At 47.5% G+C, this 23,223-nt stretch overlaps 1 protein-coding gene across 3 annotated transcripts in view; it reads left to right on the forward strand.

Moving 5' to 3' along the window:
• NEURL1 (neuralized E3 ubiquitin protein ligase 1) overlaps positions 1-23,223 on the forward strand; it is a 191,653-nt gene that overhangs the window by 71,661 nt on the left and 96,769 nt on the right. Inside the window, exon 1 of one of the 3 annotated variants that reach the window (XM_025201225.1) lies at positions 16,033-16,267. The exons of the other annotated variants lie outside the window; for them this stretch is intronic. Within the exon in view, the coding sequence (XP_025057010.1) occupies positions 16,234-16,267 (34 nt within the window). The 5' untranslated portion in view covers positions 16,033-16,233. Of the gene's footprint in view, positions 1-16,032; positions 16,268-23,223 lie in introns of those variants that run through there. 3 annotated transcript variants of the gene reach the window in all.

The following is a 23,223-nucleotide window of genomic DNA, read 5'->3' on the forward strand; positions in this document are numbered from 1 at the left end:
TCTTCTGTGATTATTGGGTGTCTCCCATGCGTCTGAGGAACTGCAGCCTTATAAAGCAATGCTTCTGAAGGACCAGAGCTCTTTGTACCATGCCCCTTTAGCCAGGGTAGGTTCCAGATATTATCCCTTTATTGTTGCCTCTTTGGAAAGGTCTGTCTGTGATTCCCAAGCGGGCGGAAGAGGCTAGTTTGGTCTAATTACAAACCAGATTTATTAAGACTCAACAGAGGGCTGGAGGTGAGCAAAAAAAAAGCAATCGAAGTGAAGGCAGATATGCATACCGTGGAGGAGCTGCAGCGAAGATGCAAGTCTTGCCTTTCTACAGAGCAGGCTCGGCCTGAGAGGGAAGCATGGGCCCAGACTGTATGATTCGGACCAGATGTTTCGTTTTTTGAAGGAGCTCTGCACCCAGCGTGTTCGGCTGTCGTGCAAATCTGACCCCCAAGTCTGATACCGAGGTGGGAGCCAAGCAGTTTCGAAAACCTGGCTCAGGCTGTCTCATCATTTCCCTTCATACTTGACTCCAGGGCCTGTTACATGGGCTCCTTTGCATCTCTTTGGTATCCCCTTCTGCACCTGCCGTGCCCCAGGTCACCCCCTTGCCTGTATGGGAGCGCAGTTGAGGACTGTTGGCTGGTTTGGATGGCCTGCTGCAGTTCGTTTTCCTTCTCTCTCCTCTTAGCCCAATGACACATTCGTTGCCTGGAGGGCTCTCGTTCCTAAAAGCCTTGTTTTCCATGTTAACTGCCCTGGTTTTAAAAAGACAAATCCTCAGCTTGGCTTAAGTTGCTCAATTGCATTGACTTCAAGAAAGCCACGATGATTTGCACCAGTGAAGGGTCTGGTCCCATGGGTTTCCATAACTCCTTCCTATCATTACCATAATTCTTCTTTATATCACACATAACTCACAGACATATTAGCTAATTTTTCACAGGGATATTTTCCTTTTGTGCCCTAAATGCAAAGCCTTTGCTTTACTGATGGTTATTTGCATAATAAATAATACACAGCAAAAGTGAATAACTCCTGAGAGAACAGCTTAGTTGCTGTTTTGTCTCTATTTTTCCTCTGCATTATTTTTTGCAGATGATGGCTTTATTGACTGAGTGTAAGCATCCAAATGGAAACCCAGTGCAATTGCAAATACATATTTTTTTCTAAATGTGACTCAGCAAATGGCAGCCTTTACAAGCTGCAAGAAAAATCCCTTGAAATACCTTGGCACTGGATAATGGTATGTGTGGGGGATGTAAAATAACCCAGCAGCCTAGGTACCTTATTTACCCAGTGTACGGTATTGTGACATTTTGCATAGACCTAATGTGGCGAACACATTTCCTCTTTTTTCCATTTTGACTTCAGTGGGCAAAACCGTCATGGATTTCATTGGCATTAAGGTCATTCCCTACGTGCTGCTGTGTCCGGGAGCTGGCCCAAACTCTCCTTCATTGTTCTGCCCATCCTCCCAACCTTTTTGGGGCTTCCCGCTGCACCTTGTGCCAACTGGACATTCAGATTTTCAGCTTTCACAAGAGTCTCTCATGTCAGTTCAGACGTCTGCAAATCTAGATGAAACTGTGCTCTTCAATAAAGCCCTAATAGCTCAGAGGTTCATCATCGGAAATAATGCCACAGCCACGTAACACAGACATACTTTATTAGCATTAAGCATGCAGTGATATTAATCTTTCCGTGCCCAGTGTCTAGTGTTCCCAGTTTAATTTAGAAGGGTGAAGATTTATACCACCAAGCTGTCATGTATTAAAGAACAATGAACCTCATTCTCAACTAATTGACGCCGTCCTAACCATAGACCAGTAGGAGCACTCCCGTACTCCGACCAATACAAGGGAGATCAGAGTCCAGCCTAAACGGGAGTTTGGGGAATATCAGTGGAACATATGAGTCACGGTATAGTTTGAATCTGAGTTCATCAAGACACGGGGGATTGGACGTCGGCTGTTAATAGCACAGACAGTCTATCTTATAGCTTTTTTCCAGAACTGAAAGTTGGAGGAGATTTATGTGGGATGACACGAGACAAAAATGAGGGTTTTGCGTGGAGGGAAATGCACAGCGCCACCAGCAAAGCTACCGTTCAGGTTCCTGAAATGAAAACGCAAAAGGAGAAGTGAGCTTGCTTTTGCTTTTTCCTCTGACTGCGTCACAGAATGGGTAACCACGATGGACTCCTATCCACTCGGGGGGTGCGGACACCACGCACATGGACTCTGAAATGTTCTCCGTTTCCTCCAGAGATGCATAACTCTCAGCACTACTTTAGAGGATGCTCTTCTCCAGTAGAAAGTTACTGCTTTGGACAACGGAAGCAAGTTGACTCTGGAGAAAGTGACTGTCTTGTACCTGCCGTGTGTCCACTGCCAGTGTCAGTCTCCATCTAAGGTAGTCATTTAACGCTGGCTCCTCCACCAGTATGAAGTCCCCTGCTGTGACCAGTTCCCTACTGGTGCCTACTTTGGGCAGCCGCCTTGGGGAAAGCAGGCCACGTGTCTGCTCTTTACCGTGGAGTGAATTGACTATGGAGTAGAAACCAGGGTAAATGACCCCAGATTTGTACGTCGCATCCACATCCTTAGGGATGCTTCCAGCCATTCTCCTTCCCTATGCAGGCCCAGCCAGGTATTTGGCCAGGTGCTGCACGTGAACTCTTTGTCACACAAGGGGCAGACCATTAACCTGACTAGACACCGAGGAGCTAGCCCGGAGAGTACTGTGCCATTGGTGTAACTTGGTTTTTTGGAGCATTTCTGGAGCTCATCTCCTCTCTTTGCTGATATGTGCTTATAGCTTCAAGCTACCTCTGCTTTTTCCATTCTGATTTTATGCAGGAATAATGAACCTGAGGGGTGTTTTTTAGTCCCAAGCTGAATAGAGCTTAAAGGTAATTTTCCTTTTTTTTTAAGTGGAGGCATTGTGGTCATTATTAGGAACAAGTAAACGTGACGGATTCCCTTCGGGAAACACCCCAAGACCTAGCATCCCAGAACAAAATTAACGGCTACATTTCTGCAATGTGAAGACTATGAAAATAATGATGCAACTTTCTACTGAAGTCCATATTTTGAGGGCCTTCCTTTCCTTTCTCCTGTCCTTGTGTGATAAGGTGTTTAGCAGAATTTGCAGATCCGTTGGAAACTGCCACGAGCACGTCTGCTGTGCACGCAAACCCTCGACCTCTGGGCTTCCAGCCATTCGCCCCAGTGTCCATGTTACCGGAGTGGGGTGTATTTTGAGGTATTACCAGCAGCATCTTTTATTTCTATAGGCACCTATTGGTTTCAACCCTGTTGCTTTCTGCAGGACTTTTCTACACGCGCAGAATCGTAGAATTATAGAAAACGAGGGTTGAAGGGACCTCAAGAGGTCACATCTAGTCCAACCCTGTGCTCCAAGCAGGACCAGCCCCAACTACATCATCCCAGCCACAGCTTTGGCAACCTGGGTCTTAAAAACCTTAAAAAGATCTTAAAGGTCTTAAAAAGATTCCACCACCTCTTTAGGTAACTTGTTCCAGTGTTTAACTACCTCCCTCGTGAGAAACTTGCTTCCTAGTATCCAACCTAAGCCTCCCTTGCTGCAGCCTGAGCCCATTGCTCCTTGTCCTGTATCTGCCCCCACTGAGAACAGCCCAGCTCCGTCCTCTTTGCAGCCCCCCTGCAGGGAGCTGAAGGCTGCTATTCAATCCCCCTCGCTCTTCTCTTCTGCAGACTCAATCAGCCCAGTTCCCTCAGCCTCTCCTCACCAGTCCTGTGCCCCAGCCCACAACCATTTTCATTGCTCCCTGCTCCCAACGTGTCCACATCCTTTCTATAGTGGGAGTCCCAAAACTGGACATAGGACTCCAGATGTGGCCTCCCCAGTGCAGAACAGAGAGGAAGAATTACTTCCCTCCATCTGCTGGCAGCGCTCCTACCAGCCCAGGATGCCATTTGCCTTCTTGGCACCAAGGGCACACTGCTGGCTCCTGTTCAGCTTCTTGTCCCCTGTCCCCCAGGTCCTTTTCTGCAGAGCTGCTGCCCAGCCCGTCACCCCCAGCCTGCACCGGTGCAGGGGATCGCTCCCTCCTCAGTGCAGGACTTTGCACTTGTCCTTGTTGAACCTCATGAGATTTCTTTTGGCCCAATCCTCTGATTTGTCTAGGTCGCTCTGAATCCTAGCCCTAGCGTAACTATCTACTACGTGCCGCAGCTGAGGGTGCACTGTTTGCCATCTTCCCGATTGTTAATGAAGATATTGAACAAAACCAGCCCCAGGACCAACCCCTGGGGCACTCGACTTGATACTGGCTGCCAGCTAGGCATTGAGCCATGGATTACTACTTATTGAGCTTGACAATCCAGCCAGCTTTCTGTCCACCTTATAGTCTATTCATCCAGCCCATAGTTCCTTAACTTGCTTACAAGAATGCTATGGGAGATGGTATCAAGAGCCTTGCTTATGTCAAGGTACACCACATCCACTGCTTCCCTGCATCCACAGAGCCACCACCTCCTCGTAGAAGGCATCAGGTTGGTCAGGCATGACTTGCCCCTGGTGAATCCATGCTGACCGCTCCTAATCACTTCTCCAGGTGCTTATAAATGGTTTCCTTGAGGATCTGCTCTGTGATTTTTCCAGGGACTGAGGTGAGGCTGACTGGTCTGTAGTCCCCTGGATCCTCCTTTTCCCTTTCTTAAATATGGGCACTATGTTTGCCCTTTCCCAATCATCGCGAACCTCCCCTGATCGCTATGAGTTTTCAAAGATGATGGCCCATGGCTCTGCAGTCTCACCAGCCAACACCTGTAGCACCCTTGGGTGCATCCCATCCAGCCCCATGGACTTGTACACGTCCAGCTTGTCTGAATAGTCCCTAACCTGATCTTTAACCACTGAGGGCTGCTCACCTCCTCCCCCAACTGTGCTGCCCAGTGCAGTAAAATGGGAGCTGCCCTTGCCTGTGAACACCAAGATAAAAAAGGCATCAAACTGGACAGCCTAATTCAATTCCTCATCTCTGAGTAGAAAAGTGTACAAGAGTTGAGATGTTTAGATTTTTAAATATTCTTTGACTTTTAAGTCATCCACCACGCTGTTGATAACACTGATGATCCAATTTTGCCCTAACTGTGATATAAGTTAAAGAGATGCACTGGGTTAATTGAGTTATTTTTCCGTTCCATCAATAAGCAATGAACAAGGTGACACTAAGAACAAGGGAAATGCCAAATAAAGCATAAAGATCGCACCTAGTCTTGCAATTATTTCCACACAGGTGCCTGCACTGATCCCCATGGAAACTTTATGCAAGGAGCAAGGTCCAGCCCTAGTGCTTAGATCACAGGATCAGGTCCTTCCTATGTAGTTGCTTTACAGGGACTGTCGAAGCCCCCTTTGCTCTGTAGAGATTCATGTTGCACTTGGATGCCCATATACTTCTCACGTCCCTTTTGAGTTTCTGCAGCGTTGTTTCACGTGACGCACGCTTGCCCTTCATGCATGTATGCAACTAAAATAGCTGAGTTCTGTAGGCACCACTAGCTGCCTGGTATGTAATTGCACCCTCTAGGCAAATTATTTATCCCAAGTCTGTCTTTTTTTATCTTAAAATAAGCCCTTTCTTTTAAAACAGATGCATTTTGGCATTCGTGCCTCATGCTGGAACATCAGCCTGGTAAGAAATAAAGCCGTCCAGGTCCACAATGGGGAAATGGATGTTTAGGTTTGATGTGGCAGGCGGCAGCAGAAAATGCAGGGGCAAGTGCCTGGGCTCTGTGCCTGGTGTTCAGGCCCCGTAGCACTGCCTGTGTTAAACAAGGGTGTGTTCCCTCGTTGTGCAAGCACTTGTGTTCGCACCCAGCGAGGTCCTGAACCCCAGAGCTCAGTTTTAAATAGGGCTACTTCATGTAGTGTATTATGGCCTGAGCGACTGGCGAACAAGGTGACGGTGGCCCTGAATCCACCACTCCCTTTAAGCAGGAGCTACTCATTTGCTGAAAGTGTCTTGCTGTTGGAGGCTTATATCAGTGGCGTGGTGTATAGACCAACGTATTAGTGCTCACTCATTCAAAACGATGTGCCTGGGAGCGTTAAACTCTCTGTTTTTGATGGGGAGTTGAATATCCTTCCTTTTCTCATCCTCCCGGTGGAGGCTGGGCTTAGCAGGGCCTTCAACGTTCGTGGAAACTTTTGAGGTCTGGCTGTATGAAAGGCACGATTCAGTGTGAGGCAGGAGGAATACGAAGGCAAAGGAGGAAAGATAAAATTTCAGGAGTGAGTGGAGAAAGTGCAGAGGGGACCAGGTAGGAAGCAATTTCAGATAAGAGAAGAGGAGGGCAGACAGGAGGCAGGTGATAGATGGGGAGAGGGGGTGGGAAAGAAGAGCTGTGAAAGCAATATGTGACTTTTGCTGGATTAGACACGACGGATTCGTATCTGGCACGCTGTGGGAAACAAATAGTGCCCTGTAGCTACGTCCTCCACCCAGTCCTTATCGCCTTGGAGGAGCTGCACCTAAGACAACTTGAATAAGCAGCACCATAATGCCAGCCTTATGGCAGAGAGAAGTAGCTAGGCGTGTTAGACTCATGGCAGGCAGAAGCCAGGGTAGATTTACACCTTATAGACTAAATCAGAGATGCAGAAACGTTCATAAGCGGTGGCTGGCTTCATCAGATACTGTCTGATCATCAGATCAGCATCCTGTGGGAGAGCCGCCGACTGGAATAGCCAGGGATCCGCTTTGTGACACGAGGAGCAGCCCCTGCTTGGGGAGCAGCTCTTGGGGAGCTGGGTGCGGGGTTTGGGGAGAAACGAAAGAGCTGAGCTGGACGCTGATGTGCCAGGCAGGCTTGTCGAGGCAGGGCAGGGCTCTCCTACCGGGCAGAGCTCAGCACCAGGCTGCATGAAGGCCGTGATGCATCCTGCCCAGGGCTCTTCCTGCCCCTAATAAAGCTTTCTGGTTTGTCATTGCCTGCCCAATGCAGAGGCCAAAGTTACTGCTTTGGAGAGGGACATGTGATAAAAGGCAGCGTCTTCTTGCTTCTCAGCCTGTCACCAGCTCAAACACCAATTTTTATTTGATCTTATTTTATTTTTTTGCAACTAGCTGTCCTTCCTTTCTCACTCAAGGACTTTCAGTGGGATGGAGTCTTGCCCAGAGGAGTAAAAAGGTGCTTCTCTGCTTCTGCTGTTTACATCACAAACCAAAGCAGCTTTTGTTTGGTTGCAAACATGTGCACCGATAGCAGGGAGGGGAGAAGGAAACTATGCAGGGCTTTTCCTTTTCTGTCTTTAAAAAAAAAAAAAATTAATGTTTGGAAATTGCACACTTGCATCCACAGCAAAAAAAAAAATTAAGATTTCAGTGTCAAGCATTCAGAAGTTCATAGGATCGTAGGAAAGTTGGGCTGGATGGGACCTCATAAGGTCATGTAGTCCGGCCCTCTGCTCAAGACAGGATCATCCCTGGCTAAACCACCCCGGCCAAGTGTCTGTCCAGCCTGCTCGTGAAAACTTTTAAGGATGGAGAGTTCACAATTTCTCTAGGCAGCTTGTTCCAGTGCATGACCACCCTCATAGTCAGGAAGTTCCCCCTAATCGCCAACCTAAATTTCCCCCTTTGCAGATGGGGTAAATGCCAGAACTAAAGGATGTCTGTGCAACCTCAGTTTGGCTCCTTGTGTATGTGAATTGGGATGGTCTTTAATTGCTTTGCACACTGTTTTCCCCCACAGGACCCCTGCCTCATTCTGTGCGCGGTACTGGTGGCGCGCTGGAAATGAATCAGCATTATATAGCACATTTGTGCGATGCCTGCTTCACTTGTTACAAAAGTTGGAATATGTTCTGAGCTCTACAACTGATCTAATGCCAACTCATTTTCCAGGGGGGGTGATGAAGATTGAGTCATTAGTGTTTGCAGAACACTAAGATATTATGGTGAGAACACCATAGAAATCCCCAGAGAGTAATGAATGATATCCTGCTCAGTACGGGGCTTGGGACTGTCTCAGTTCCACTGATACCAAGCAGACTCAAACCTGTGATGACTTCATGGCCTTGGGTGTGCCTGCAATCATAAGCAAAATTAGCAATCTTATTTTATGGCACGTAAGAAATTCCACTGAGTCTTATTTGAACTAAAGGCCCTTCTCAGCTCAAAAGTGAATGTCGTTAGAGGGTTTGATAGACATGAGTTTCGTTTTTGACACTTAGGTTTAATGTCTCGCTAGGTAGATGTCTTCCCCCTCAGATACTTTTGATGACACTTGAGTTATTTAGAAATGAGGACTTTGAAAAAGCATTTTCTGAAATGGCAGTAAGAATTGGCACCTTTGTCTTGATTGATGCAACTTTGGTGCATAGGTATCAGAGCTGGGAGTATTTAGCGTTAGAACAAGTATCACGTGTATTCTTGGGACAAATTTTGGACATCGGTGAATGGACTTTAGGCTGGGGACTTTCTGCAAAAACAGTGTAACGTTCACTCGTATTCTGCTCAGTTTGCATTTATTGGCTAAAAATTGCATTCCAGCAACATAATGCTGCGTTCCGAATGTATTTTTAATATCAGGTTTTCCCATTCCTGGCATTTGCGATCTTGAATTATACCCACAGGATTTTATGGACCGCACTGGACTTAGATAATGCAATGGCATTCCAGGAGCCAGGGGCCTCACTAGGCTTTTGTAACATTAATTCCTTTTCCTGATAACGGCACGTGCAGGGTGACCTTGAATATCAACCTTTACAAATAAAAAATGCATCCATGGGGGACTTAACTGTTTCTGCATTCAGATGGGACCAAGCTGCTCTCTGTTAGATTGGGGTTAATTCAGTTCCTCACCTTGGAAATCCTTTCAGTTTCTTATCTCCATGTCTTCTCTTTTTTTTGGCCAGTGCTGCATTTTGCTCTTTTACCAGCCCTGTAGACAGTTGCACACAAAATGGCCTGATAAAGCCCCGAGAGTGCTGGCAATTGCAGAGTTAAGCCCCTAAAACTCTAGCCCATCTTCTACTCTAGTGACATTTGCTCACTACAGTTGTGTGTAAGCCAGGATTACCTGGCTGTAACTGGTCTGTTTGTCTTTGGGATATCCCATTGCATCTGGGTATTGTTGTGCATGTGGTGTAAGGTCTCCATTTACTTGCTGCTGCGGTACCTGTAAGGATAGGGGTGGAACCGAATATGACAAAGGTGCAGTTAAAGTTAAATTGGCTTCCGACTTTAGTCTCTCACTTGTATTCCAAGAAGACCAGACAACCTGGCCACGTTAGGCACCTGTATACACCACAGGGTTTAATCCTCATTCAATTAAATAGGTTTATAACATTTAAACGTGTTTATTTTTGAGCGTTGCATCAGTGTTTGCACGCACTAGGTTTTCAAATGAATTAAGCTTTGGAGTGTCACACCAGTGTTTGTACACACTTGGTTTTCGAACAAATTAAGCCCGGGCTCCAGCTGTCACCGCAGGAGAGTGGGATGGTCCAGCGCTGCCCTCCTAGCCCAGGGCCCCCCAACCCGTGCTCTGCCACACAGCTGTGGGAGCATGGAGCTGGCACATGCCACAAGAAAAAAAAAAGCAGAAGTAATTTGAAAGTGGAAGCAATTCAAATGGGTGATCTACAAAAAAGTCGCAGCCATCTGGTGGACAAAGAGGCTCATTACATGTCTTTGACTGCTTTTGTGTTTGCACGCAGTGAATCCATGGATGCGATGCTTTAATTTGCAGCAAGCCAAACTAAACTACATCCAAGGAGTTTTATTTTAATGCGCTGGAAAGACTTTTAAAGCATCTGGAAAACGTGCTCATGCAAACAGTCACGCCACTGCAGCACAAGAAGGGGCAAAAACCGTGGCGTGTACAAAGGCATGTACAAGCAGTAACTCCCTGCTGTGCTTCCTTAGATGCTGATGTCAGGGCAGAAGCCTTCCTTGCTGTCCTACTGTGGTGTTCAGCTTGATGCAAACACCGGAGCCCTCAACTCATGCTAAGTTCAGCCGTATGCGGTCATTTCACACCATACTGGACTGAACTCTGAACTCCTCTGTGTTTAAAAGCCTCCGCCACCCACCAGTGCTAAATGTCAGGCTGGTTCAAACACCAGATGGATTATACTGCATCAGAGTTTGACCCCGAGGACATGCAGGAGAAGCACAGCTGTCCTCTCCCTGCAGCGACAACTTGCACGTGGCCCTTCCTCAGCGTGTAGCACTAATATAGCAGCATCTTGAGCCATGCCCACCAGTGAGATGGGAGCCATTTTGCAAGACCGGTGTCATGCTCATGCTGATTCGAGCCCCTCGCTGAAGGTGCTGCATCCAAGATCTGTTTGTCTGCTTTAGAGAACACATATGGAAAGCGTCTTGGTACGGTAGTACATGCTATAGCACTGCCAGACTCCCAAATCATCCTCTGACATCGCTGAGCTCATCCTGTATAAGAGCCTCATCTTCTTTACAGTGCAGTGTCACTCCCATGCATCTGAGCGCCAGGAAAATGCTACCCCTCATCCCAAACCTGATGGATGTCTTTATTGTTCTACTCAGAAATCTTTGCCGTTGTGACACATGCCATTTCTGTCACTTAAATAAATGAATCTGATGTCTGATTTGCATCAGGTACAAATGGCAGGAGGATATTCAGAGTAAAAATGTCCTTAGCTTATCCTGTTGTGGGGATAGACAGCTCAGCAGTTAGCATAGTGATTACAGCAGTTCACTTCCTCAGGATGAATGGTTGCATTTGTTAAAGAATTTGAGCCTGAGTCCTGAATTGTTTTGGTTGGAGACTCTTAAATTAGGCTTATACTTAGAAGCAGGGTTTTATTATACTGCTTAGCATTGACATGAATCTTTATATTGTCAAACTGCTATTTAGACATCAACTCATTTTCATAACACCCTGCCAGGTCAGCACTGTTAATCCCCATCCGATAGACAAGGAAACTGGAGCAGGGACCTGTTAGGTGATTTCCCCCAAGATCAGGGGGTTTCCTGGCTCTAATCCTCGATTCAGTCCCTGTGACCACACTACATCGTGCTTTAAAAAGACAGTCTGTCTTGGACACTGTCATGGAAAGAGCAGCATGTTCCTCCTAGAGCCATATGGTAGTTTCCTGGAGGAAGTTTTGTTTTCCTGGCACGTGAGATTTGTACACAGATATTAGTGTGAGATCGCTGTTGGAAAGGAGAGCGGGGCACCAGGCTTGGAGTCTGTCAAAGCAGATAAGCCAGGAGAAAAAATTTCCTTGCAATCACTTAGCTTCACAAATAATGGCCTACCTTTAAACGTCTCCAGGGATGCATTGAGTGCAAGGGGACTTTTCCGACCATAAAGTCAGGGCAGATTGCAAGAAAGAAATGGACGGCACCTCCTCGAAAAAATGTGACAGCATGCAGTGACCCCGTCTGTGGCGAGCAGGGGGTAAACTTCATCTGACTAACCCCTCCTTTTGCCCTGGCTCTCGAAAGAGGGGCGATACACTGGATGCTGGGGGCAGTTCAACCCCAGAGCCCTTGGACTCCCCATAGCAGGGAGGGAGACTTCCAGTGGCTCTGTGTTGGCTTGCGTTAACGGCTCGTGTCATTAAAGGTAAATGTCAGTTCTGAGCTCATTCTCTCAAAATTTGCCTTTTCACTTCTCTGCTCGCTGCGGGTAATTCAGTTTGCTTGTATGCCATGGCAAAACGGACCCTTCAGAAAAAATCCAGGCTTCGTTGTGGTCTGCCAGCTATTGCAGCGCGACCGTGCCGGTCGCAGGGATAAACCAGAGTTCCTGCAGTATAGGAAGCGAGTCTGCTTCGTGTCTGATCCTGCGCTTGCAGCCAGGAGATAGCATTAATACATGTAAGACATGCAATCATGTTCGAGGAAACATAGTGCAGAGACTCAGATGGTAATGTGGAGTGTGGGATGAGTATTATATCATTTATATGGCCGTCGTACTCGAGGGGGAGCGGTCCCGGATCCCGGTATTTGTGTCTTGTTGTATTAGGTATCTCGATGGACACCCAAGAGACAGACCCTTTCCCTGAAGAGCTAGCAGCCTGTATCAAGGGTGAGACAAGAAGTGAATAGAGCAGGCAAATGGGGGAGCACCAAGAAACAAGGCGATGAGACCGGTCAATATGGGAAGCAGTGGTCCCAGTTCACGCGCTGCCTCATCTTCGCCAGGCAGGGTTGTCCTAGGAGATCTTTTTTCCATCCACGCGCTTCTGTCAAAGCTTCCCATGACTGACTATCAGCCAGAGCCTGATTTGCTTGTTGGGAGACGACGGAGGCCACATACCTGCCGCTTCCTCCTTTGACGTGACACCTGACCTCCGAGCAGAGGAGCTTATCTGTCGACGTAACGCCCTCGTCTTGCAAAGCAATGCATCACAGTGATAGGTGGAGACAGGAGTGGAGATTGAGGACAGCAATCATCTTCTTTGGTGCGTGTGGGAAAATAGGCTGCATACATTGCACATGCGACCGGCTGAGAAACACCGAGCTGCTCTGGCTTTTAGAAAGGGAGAGGCCAGTGATGACACTGGAGTAGATGAAGAACTGTGGTGTAGGTTGAGCCACAGATAATTGAGCTGCAGAAGTAGCAATGGACAGATTAACAGGTACAGAAGGAGGATCCAGGGTCAGGGATGATTGTATAGTCCCACTGTAGGTAATTTATGTACATAATTATACAAAATTCCCCTGGATCATAGCTCCCAGGCACTGCCGTGATACCGCCCTCCAAATTAAAGAAGAGCAGGTCTCAAGGGGGATGGGAACATTGACATCAGGGACGTTGGTAGTAAGATTTTCCCGGATTCACCTGATCACTTTTTTCCAATTTTGAGATAACTGCGAACGAACAAATGAAGAGAAAGCAGTTGTTGAAATATATGTGAATTTTAGCAAAGCGTCGGATATTGTCTCGCAAGATGTAACATTCATAATGGATTCAAATCTGCTCGGATCGCAACGCTGTCTCTTAGCTTAGAAACGCTATTGGATGCTATTCCCCTATGGCATAGCATTGATTTAGTGAGTGCAGTCGCTCTTGGGCATTGTGCTAATACCCTCATCAGTAATTCAGAAGAGGGAATATTATTGATGCTTGTAAGCGATGCTAAAATAAGAAGCCTTGCAAACGTCAGCGAGGGCAATGAAGTCACACGAGGAGGCCGGAGGTTAAAACACGGGAATAATAGGAAGACAGCTTGAAGGCATGTAGCTAATGTGTCGGGGGGAAAAATCCACAGCATAAATAAATGGAAGGGGACACCCTGGACGATAGTAACGGCTAAAAGAGACATATGGGTGATAATAAGGTGCAATTCAGAAAGAGGCTTCAATGTGATGTGGCTGCAAAAGAAAGGTCAATACTGTTTGAGTTGCCTGCATAACTCTCATGGCACCGGGCAAGCAAGGTGCGGTCGTTCTGCATCTCGATCCAGCCCTGATGTGATCCTGCCTGGAGCAGTGCTCTTGCTCGTGGGCAGGCGTTACAAGAAGGCACTGACAAATTAAGTTGGGGAAGTTCAGGGAAGAGCACTAAATATGATCAAGGCAAAAGAAATGGATTTATGAATCCAGATTAAGAGTTAAATCTGGATTGTTTAGGTGCATAACGGCTACGGGTGAGTTATTTAGCACGTGTGCTTCCAAGTGGTGCTGGGTACTAAACAGAGCCAAGAGGAAATTTTTGCATGGATGTTTTATTCATTGACCAGTGCCGGTCTGAGTTAGCTGAAGCTGTTCAGAAAACCAGGCCGGTGAATTGGTTAAAAAATAAAAAGAGTCAAGTGTCACATGTTTTTTGAAAGAAAACGCTTTGATTTTTTTTGTCCCCTTGGAGCCTCATTTTAAAATTAGATTTGCCTGTATTGCATTTTTTGTTAAAAAGAAAAAGAAGAAATAACCCTCAACACTAAGTTTCATTTTAGTTTAAAAGGAAATGTTTAGCTGAAAATGAAAACGAACCTTTCGTAGCAGGGCAACCCGAAGTGGGTATTTTTGCAGCTTTTGGTTCCAGCTGCTCATTTGCATGTTGCTTGCAGTGATGGGACGGGCAGGCAGGGCGCGGCTGGGAGCACGCGATGATGCCGAGAGGGACAATTTTAGGCTGAGATTCAGGACAAGGCTTCCTTCCTGACAGATCTTGCCCCACTGAAGTCACCCCGAGCTACTGCAAACTTCAGCGTCCCCACGTGCGTGGGAAGGTGGTGAAACCCCCTTTGCTTGTGACCAGGCTCAGAAGGGAGCAAATAACTGGGGACAGGCAAGGAGGTGGGTGAACCGGGGTGGTCCCGTCCTTCCCTAACCCCTGCGATTCTGGGCTGCCCCTTCACCCCTGGCTTCACCTTGCATGGTAGCGCAGCCGTGGGGCTCTCCTTTTGTCGCGGCCGTAAATGCAGCATCATCTGGGAGGAGGGGGGACAGGAAACGGCTCCTGCCAAGAAGCTGCCGTAAGGTCTGCAGAGTGCAATTGCCAGCAGGGAGGAGCTCGGTGCAGGCGCTGCGGGCTCGTCCAGGGCAAAGCTCCCTTTCAGCTCCGGGGGTCAAGCTCCTGCCTCCAGACTGAAAGGGTCCAAGTTGGAGCCTCAGCTCTGATGGACAGAAGTAAGTCCCGGCATCAGCTGGGGGACTCTGCTATCCTAGAGATCAGCTGGCGACTGAGTAGTGGACCAGGGAAGTGCCGGCTGTGCTGAGGAGCCAGCTAGGACAGCGCAAGAGCACTTCTGCGTTGCACAGCTCTAGTACAAACACATGGCCTGATTTGTTCCCCCCCCGGGTGCTGAGCCCCTCTCAGCTCCCCAAATCCAAGGAGCAAACCTTACAGCCCTGTGGTAAGATAAAATATTCCTTCCTATTTTTCAGGTGAGAGGATTGGAGGCCGTGAGCGCGAGGCACGGTCGCAGGAGGTGGAGGCAGGACCGGGGGGCGAGACCCGCGGCGTTGCGGGAGAGGGGCAGGCGCGACTTCTGCGATCGCAGCGTAGCGCAGAGATACCCGAGCACGCGTTAGACTAGCCAGCCGGGGACAGGTAACCGGGGAGCTGCGGCTGGACCCATGCGCTGCTGGTTTGGAGAGGTGCGGGGAGCGAGGGGAGACTATTCCAGCTGGCAAGCGTAACAAAGAAAGCGAGTCTTGCCTCGAGCGCGAAGGGCAGGGAGGAAGGCGGTGGTAGCCGGACGCCTCCCGAGAGTCTCCCGTGCACCCCTGTCGACCTGCCTCGATTTCCCCCGGCTTTCCGTCACTCCTGCCATAGTCGGGCAGCAGAGGCAACGGCCTGGAGAGCGGGACGCGTCGTGTCCGAGCTGAGCGTGCGGCGCTGTCGCAGAAGGGTTTACAGGGGAGTCCTGTTTTTACCGCTCCAAACCTCTGCCAACCCTTCTGCATTTGAAGCACTTCTACCTTGCTTTTTAAATAACGAAGCATTAGCTGGCAGAGGCCTTTTAAAGACTCTGGCAGAGCGATGTCTGCTAATAACCTTTTTTTCTTTTTCCATTTGCGATCCATCTCTCTTGTAGGATTATGCGCTGGAAGAGAGTAAAACATGCACAAGGGGAGAGGGAGAAAGTTGCTGAGGGCCAAACCTCCCCCCCCTTGCTTCCTCCCCCTTGATTTATAAATAAGCCGGTGTTTTTATTTGCAACGAAGTTGGCAGGGGCCAGTGCTTTGTTCTGCGGGTTGCTTGGAAGCAGGGTACCGCTGGGTTTACACCAAGGCAAGCAGCCATCTCCATCATACTGTAGCACGCTGCGTTCTTCCCAGAGATTTATCTGAACTGAGATTGCGGCTGGGGCATTGAAACCAGCAGCAGCAGCAAAAACAAAAGGGTTCGGGCGCCCGTTTGGACTGTCCCCAGGTTCCTTTAGCTCGCCGTCCGGCGGTCGGGATGTGGCATCTGTAACATGTTGTGAGCTCTCCCCCGGCTATTTCAGGAAGCCTCCGAGTCTCCTCCTTCTTATGTAAATAGATGTGACAGAGCCCACTGCTTTTGCTGAGGCAGGGAGGATCTGCGAGTGGGTGGAGGCTGCTTGAAAGGGTTAGCAGGCTTCGGTGGTGTGCGGAGTGTGCGTGTGTGTGCACGCACTGACTTGGGAGGCACTAAGCCGGCGCGCGCGTGTGTGTGTGCATGCATGCACGCGTGCTGATAATGCTCGCGGGCGTGCGGCTCTACATCACTGCTCAGTGAGAGTGGGACTGCGAGGTAGCCGGCCACCTGGCACGGTACTATGGGGGGACAGATAACGAGAAACACTCTATACGGTAAGGAGCTAGCCAGCGCCGATGTTTGTACAGTCAGTTGTGTGTGTCAATCGTCTGCCTGACTCCTCTGCTGCAGAGCGAATATGGCTCTGAAAGGTAAGCGAGGTACAGTGTTAGGGGCTGCAGTTGCTGTTCTTCCCCCCCCACCTCCTCCTCCTAGTTCTTGTGCGAGAGGTGACCTTATTTAAAACAGAAGCCTTGGATACGGACGTGTTTATCTTATCTAATTCCATATGTCGTCTTGTTTCATTGCTTTGAATAAGAGGCAAATATTTATCCATGTAACACCGGCTGCTGCGCTGACAGATAACACGGACAAAGAGAAAGTGTGTGCATTTAGCCTGACAACCTCAAGCAGGAAACAGAGTCAAAAGCATCCAGATAGATTTAAGCTTCAGAGAAGGGGCCAGGGTTTTGTTGTTGTTTTTAATTCGCGTGGGAGCCACGGGGTCTTTTAATCACGAATTGTGCGGTTGCATTTCGTTTGATGTGGTTCTCACTTCAGGTGGTTTGAAACAGGAGTGCTGGTTTGAATGGACCGATTTTAGACCAAGCTAAATCCATTACGCACAGCGTGCTCGGTGTGTCTGCGGTTGCAGGAGATGTGAGCTCAAGCAGGGGAGGAAAGGGGGAGTGGGGGGCTCGGAGAATATCGCACAGGCCAGTGATAAGGGGAACTTCACGTCCACAGAAAATGATACACCTGGGGCTGTGCATCCGACCCGCCAGACAGGTTGCTTGCGGGGCTGCACCCAATTTATACGGAGCTTGTTCATTGCTCTGAAATGTTCCCTTTAACTTTTGGATGTGCTGAAGAGGCAGAGTATTCACCACCACCCAAATGTGTATCGCAGTGGCATCAGTGAATTTGGATTGAGTGTGTCTGTGTATCACAGTAGCATCAGTGAATTTGGATTGAGTGTGTCAAATGTTATATAGGGCTCTATCTATAAGCACGTAGCCTATACATTATGCACACGTGTTGTGTTTCGGAGCCTATCTTGTAGCTCCTCTGTCAGGTTGAGACGTTGTTTGAAGTATACATTTATATGTAAGTTATAAGTAGTTTCAAGCCTGATTTGGTTTTACATCCTCTCATGTTTGAACCATATAGGAATACATTGTATGAATATGAAGCAAAGGAATATATATATGATCCCTTAGGTATATTGAGGACTGTCTGTCTGATAGCAAGGACGTCTCTATTGGGCTGATGATTTATTCATTGAATTAACTGCATCGGTTTCATCTGTAAGCTGACCAGTTTTTGTTTCTTTACTAATCCACAATTCACATGATATTTCCAAAACAGCAATCCTGTTGTGTCATCAAGAAAAAAAAAAAAAAAGGGAGAAGTCTGTGGCTAGTTGCTTTGTCATCACTGCTGGATTTTTCCCCTGGGGTTTTTTTTCTCTTTCATCTATTAAAATATTAATGAATTGGAAAAACCCAGATAGGAAAAATATTTTCATGTGTTTAATGAGGTGTTGCCTTCTCCGACTAAGGATTTCTTCCCTCTGTCGCCACCAGTGCTCTGCGGCACTGTACAGCGATCCCACAACTTCTGCTTTGAATTATTCCTCATCGGTGACGGCCGATCTTGGATTCTCACTTTGCTGGGACACGGATGCAAAGTGAAGGGATGTGGGTCATTCATTCTTGTCAGCGTTGTGCCTTCCTTTGAAGAGGAAGAGCTACAAACAAGGTGACAATCCAAGGTGGGGTACCACTGGTCGATGAGGACAGATATGATTTAAAAACAATGGACATTTGTGACTTAACCAAAAAAACCAGAAAGAAAGAAAGCAAACTGAGCAATGCAAATCGAGATAGGAACTGTGAGCACATTTATCTGAGGCTGCCATTCCTTTATTCCACACTGATGTTGAAGGCAGTTTTTTTAGTGTCAAATTAACAGTTAAACAGAAAAAAAGAACTGGGAGTGTATTAGTTTACTAAAGAAGAACCGAAAATAGACGCAGTGCTAGTGAAAGGAGCCGTATCGACGGGAATCCCCAGAGGCAGCACAAACAGAGCAAGAGCCCACCGAATAGTCGTGGACCAGTGCCCTTGCACTTTGCGTGGAAGGAAGCGGGTGGCATTTACTGTGATGCCTACGTGACTCGGGAGACTCGCCCGCCCTCAGTGACAGTTAATCTTTGGAGAGAAGCCACCAGTAGCTCAGCCTCCGTTGTCCTTTGTACCTCTGCTGAAGTGGGCCCGTGGTTTTGCTTACGATGCTACTTATGATGGGACTTGCCCACGTCCATGAGAAACTGGGCTGGGGACAGGGACCCATTTCATAGAGGTAATTAGGAATATGACATGTTATTACTGACCTTGCGGAGATGCAAGGCTCCCAAACGAGCTGGCCTTGCAAACCAGAAAAACAAGTTGGCTGTGGGTCTTTCGGAGACTCTTTAGCCTGGGGAAGAGCCTAACAACAGTAAAGAAAGCCTAGAAAACATTTATACCATATGTCACTGTAACTCCGAATAGTTGGCATTCTTACAACCGCTTCTATCCAACAATCTCCGAGTCCTTTACAAACAATGAATTAAGCCTAACAGCATTTATTCCCCGGGAAGGAAAGCAGCAGGGTCATCATCCCAGTTTGCAAAGGAACGGAGGGCGGGCGAGCTGCAGTGAGCCGAGGTAGCGCTAAGAGCAGCGTTCAGGGGTCCTGCAGCTCGGGGTTGCGCTTTAGCCACACGACCGTCCTTCCAAGGTCCCTGCTGACAATAGCTTTCAATCATTTGGAAAGGTATGGGCAGGCTCATGTCCAGTCTTCCTCTGGGGATGGGTGATTTGTATTGAAGAGGAGGCTGTCTACCAGACCTCCCCCTGGTTCCCTGGAGAGGGCAGGGCAGCAGCGCAGGCGAACCCCGGGAGCGGAGCTGGGAGGTCTTGAATGAAGCCCGGTGTCAGATGGTGCCACCACTTTGGGCTCAGAGGGAAGGAGCTTTCAACCAGAGAGGATGGAGCTGAGCTGAGTTGAGCCTCCCATGCCAGATCCCTGCATTAAATCCTCTTTAACCAGATTAAGGGATGCCTTTCTTGTGCAACTGCCAAACCCCTTTATTTTAAAAGGAAATGTCTGCTAGCTTGGGGTGCGTAGCATCACTATCTCGCCCCGTGAATGTACATGTCCTGCGTTACCGGAGCATCACCACAGCGTCTGTGCGTGTCCACGTTCTCCCGCGTACCACGTGCTTCGTGGTTTCATCCTCCTCTCTCCCTCTCACACACCTATGAACTTCCTTTCTGCAATTTTGGAGACTGTCTATAATGCAGAGGCAGTAAAACGTACAAACGGTAAGTCCTAGGGTCAAGCAGCGTTGATAGGTGGGTCCACAAATGATTTAAAAAATGATGTCCGTAAATGAGTGTTTTAAAGAACCTTTTTAAATAGGAAACGTTTGCCGCGTTGGAGATTTCGCTCGGGTTTTATCTGAGGCTGCGTTGCTCCTAGCAGTAGAAAAGTGTGCGCATACATGTATCTGTGTGTATTCATATAGCGTGTATAACTATAATATATATATTCACACATACACACACTGTTCAAAGTTATCCTAAATATTTATATCCAACAGTACTTGCTAATTAATCATAAAGGAAGCATATCTGTAATATATACATATTTAGTAGTCAGTATGCTGTCGCAGTGCTTTGGGCTCGACTCTGAATCATCTGCTGTCTTCCTTTTTTAATTCCTTGTTTTCTGGCAGGAAGTTCAGATGGTTGTCTCCCTTTTTTTTTTTTGATCTTTAAGGGAAACTTCTATAACTCTTATGTGTTGAAGACATTTTCTTAATTCAGTGGGACCCAGTCCTCAGGGTTTTATTGGCATAAAGAGCTGCAAGCCTTTGATGCCTTTGTCTTTCTTTCTCAGAATAAAGGCTAGCTAAAAAGGCAACCTTTAGCAAGGAAAGCCGCTGCATTGCTCTGGTGAGAGAGAAAGCCGGGGTGTGTATGCGTGTAAAGATTAGTGATTTACATGTGCAGGGCTCTTCGGAGGCCGTTCTGCTTGCTGGGACACACCCAGGATGTTAATTCACACGTGGGGTACGTACGTGCTCACGTTCTGCTCACGTAACTTCAGCAGTGTCATTAGTGATCATCACCAATAATGCCTTTTTTTCCAGGGGGGTAATGTTATTTGTGTCTACTTCGTCACATGTGACAAGCGTTTAATTATGTTACAGAATCATTTTCACCAACAGCAGCGGGGGGGAAAGGTGTGCAAGACACCGTTTCCCAAGTTGTCACCAGCGCCTTTGTAATTACAGAAACAAATCCCCGGTGAGAACGGAGAGTTGGGTTTTTGGCTGGGAAAACAGCCCAGATCGGCAGATATATTTCCCGACATCGTGGATTGTTTAGATTGCAGGCTTGTTTCAATGGAAAGTGCTCTTTCCGTAAGTAGTAAATAAATAGCAAATAGTAGTGTGTGTGTGTGTGTGTGTGTGTGTGTGTGTGTGTGTGTGTGTGCGCGCGCACGCACGCACGTGTGTAATGGCCAAGTTTTCAGCCCTCTCATACACACGTAAGGCTGCATGGAGGAAGGGGGAACAAGCTGCCCGGACAGTGCCGGTGTACTAGTTCTCCACTGTCTCCACGCAGCGATATCGAGAGGATTTTGCCCTGTGCATGATGATATCCACTCATCTGCAGTCCAAAGCCCTATTGGGTTGGTTTTCCTCTCCCCTGCACCCTGCGTGACCATTCATCCCCGCGCAGAATGGCCGTAAGCCCTACGTTCTGATGCGGTTGCAGATTTTATCCCCTGAGAACAGTTGTAAGTGGTTATATGAGGTTCATGGTATAGGATCTGCATCCTGGGGTGTGCATGTAGGGGCTGGAGAGCGCAGGGCAGCAGGCATGGCTAAGGCAGCTGTGCTCTTGCTCTGTGGTTCTCAGAAACTCGATGCCATTTCCTTAGCTCTAAAATAGCTCCACAGGCATTTTCATTTATTCCAACTTTGCACAATGACGCTCTATTTTTACCACTCTCATGACTACTTGCCCCGATGAGCTTTGTGTCTATATGTAGTAACTGATTCGGCTCTGATTTAGACACGGGTATGAATTAGGATTGAGGCCAGTGGGGTTGCACTAATGTAAGGGCAGCAAATCGGGCTCTTTGGCCTGGTTTTCATTGCATATGACATGTAATTGTTGCAGATAAAGTGATGGCTTGATAACCTTTCCAAACAGTGAATTTTCACCTTTGCAATTATTGTCGGCCATTAATGCTTTATCCCAAGTGCACATTATAACACCCATCCTCTGGCATAGTGTTTTTCTACTTCTTACTTGCAAATGCTCTAAACAGAAAAGGGACCAGACGTGGCTTAAAATGCTAAATCATTAGTGTGAAACATGATGATTTGACAACTTGGCTCTTAGCAAAGTCTCTCTGCAGATTAAAGCTATGTCAGAGTTAGATTATATTCTGTATGGCCTCCAAATCACCACTGAGCCGTTTGGATAATTGATCTGACTCTCAGATTGTATAGAGTGATTGACAATAAGCTCAGCCATGCTAAAATGGATAGTTTATATTCTGTTTTCTATTGGCACGTGTTCACCAAGAACAGTCGCTTAGCAGAGGAGCGAAGGCCATTGCCAAACTCTCCCTGTGTTCAGAGGACTATTACACAGCCCTAAAAGTGTATGTGCATGTGTGTGTATGTGTCTTTTTTTAATTTAATCCAGCTCAGAGCTAGATTAACTGGTGCAGAAGACCCTGGGCAGAGTGCCAGAGCAACGCTAGCATTTACTGAAAATGGGGCTGTCGGAGATTTTCAGTGCAAGCCTCTGACCTTGTCCCATTCAGGTGTCCCGGATCACTGGTGACAGAGCTGCTGTGACTGCTGGCAGGTCTTTTGGTACAAAGTGTGCAGTGTCCCTACCTGGCCATGGGTATCCACAGTGGCTTCGGCAGTTTTAAACCTGTTTTGGATGGCAGCTTTCTTCTGTCATTAGCTGTGGCTTTCTTAGATACTGCAGAGATCTAGTCATATCTAAATGGCAACGTATTCTCTTCTGAGTCTGCCCTTTCCTTCCAGAGAGGCAAGCGTTTCTTAGGGCGATGTCTTTTGTCGGACCAATTGTGTCACTGGGATCAAGGTAAATGAGCTTTCCTAATGCAAGGCATTCTTCGTCAGGTCTCTCAGCACTTTATTTTCAGGGCCTTCCTTCTTTTGGGGGTCTTCCAGCCCCTTCAAATGGCTTGCAGCCTACAAGGCATCTACGATGAAACCTAAAGACTCAATGACAGGGTTTAGCCTGTATTCTCATAGCAGTTTTGACCCCCACCTCCTTAACAGCGACGAGTGGCACTGATGGTCCTGCTCCGACTGCAGAAGCTTTGCTCGTGTAGTGGGGTAAAATGACCATCATAACACTTTAATTCATAACTAGCCTCTCAAGTAGCCTTGTGTCTCTCGTGTGTATGACTGGAGACTGCAAACTCAAAAGCAGAGACGTGTGGCGGGAAGGTGGACGAGGGTAGGAGTTCTCGGAGAGATCAATGAGAGAGGACAAGGTATATGCAACTACAGTAATGTCTGCACCATTCACTGTTTTGCATCTGTAAAGCACCCATTGCTTTATGCACCTATATCAGAACTTTTTGCACTGACTTGTCTCTTCAGTCTTTTCTATCTTGGCTCTATCTGAAAGTCTTTCGATGCCTTTAATGATTCCTCATCTCTTCCTTGAGTTCTTCTGTGTTAAGTGTGGCGGATGGCACGTTCACCCATCATTCACTTAACCCTGAAGTAGTTTCTAGACCATCAGGAAGGGTTTTCTAGGTTCTCTAACATGACCTAGGGAGTCCTTTGCATGCTTAATCAAAAGCTGTTATTCCCAGAGACAAAAGAATCACCTTGTTAAAACTTACCTCGCACAAAGTCAAATTTGCTTAACAAATATCATTAGCCTTGCTCATC

This window comes from Alligator sinensis, unplaced genomic scaffold, assembly GCF_000455745.1.
Source record: "Alligator sinensis unplaced genomic scaffold, ASM45574v1 scaffold61_1, whole genome shotgun sequence".
Classification (NCBI taxonomy): domain Eukaryota; kingdom Metazoa; phylum Chordata; order Crocodylia; family Alligatoridae; genus Alligator; species Alligator sinensis.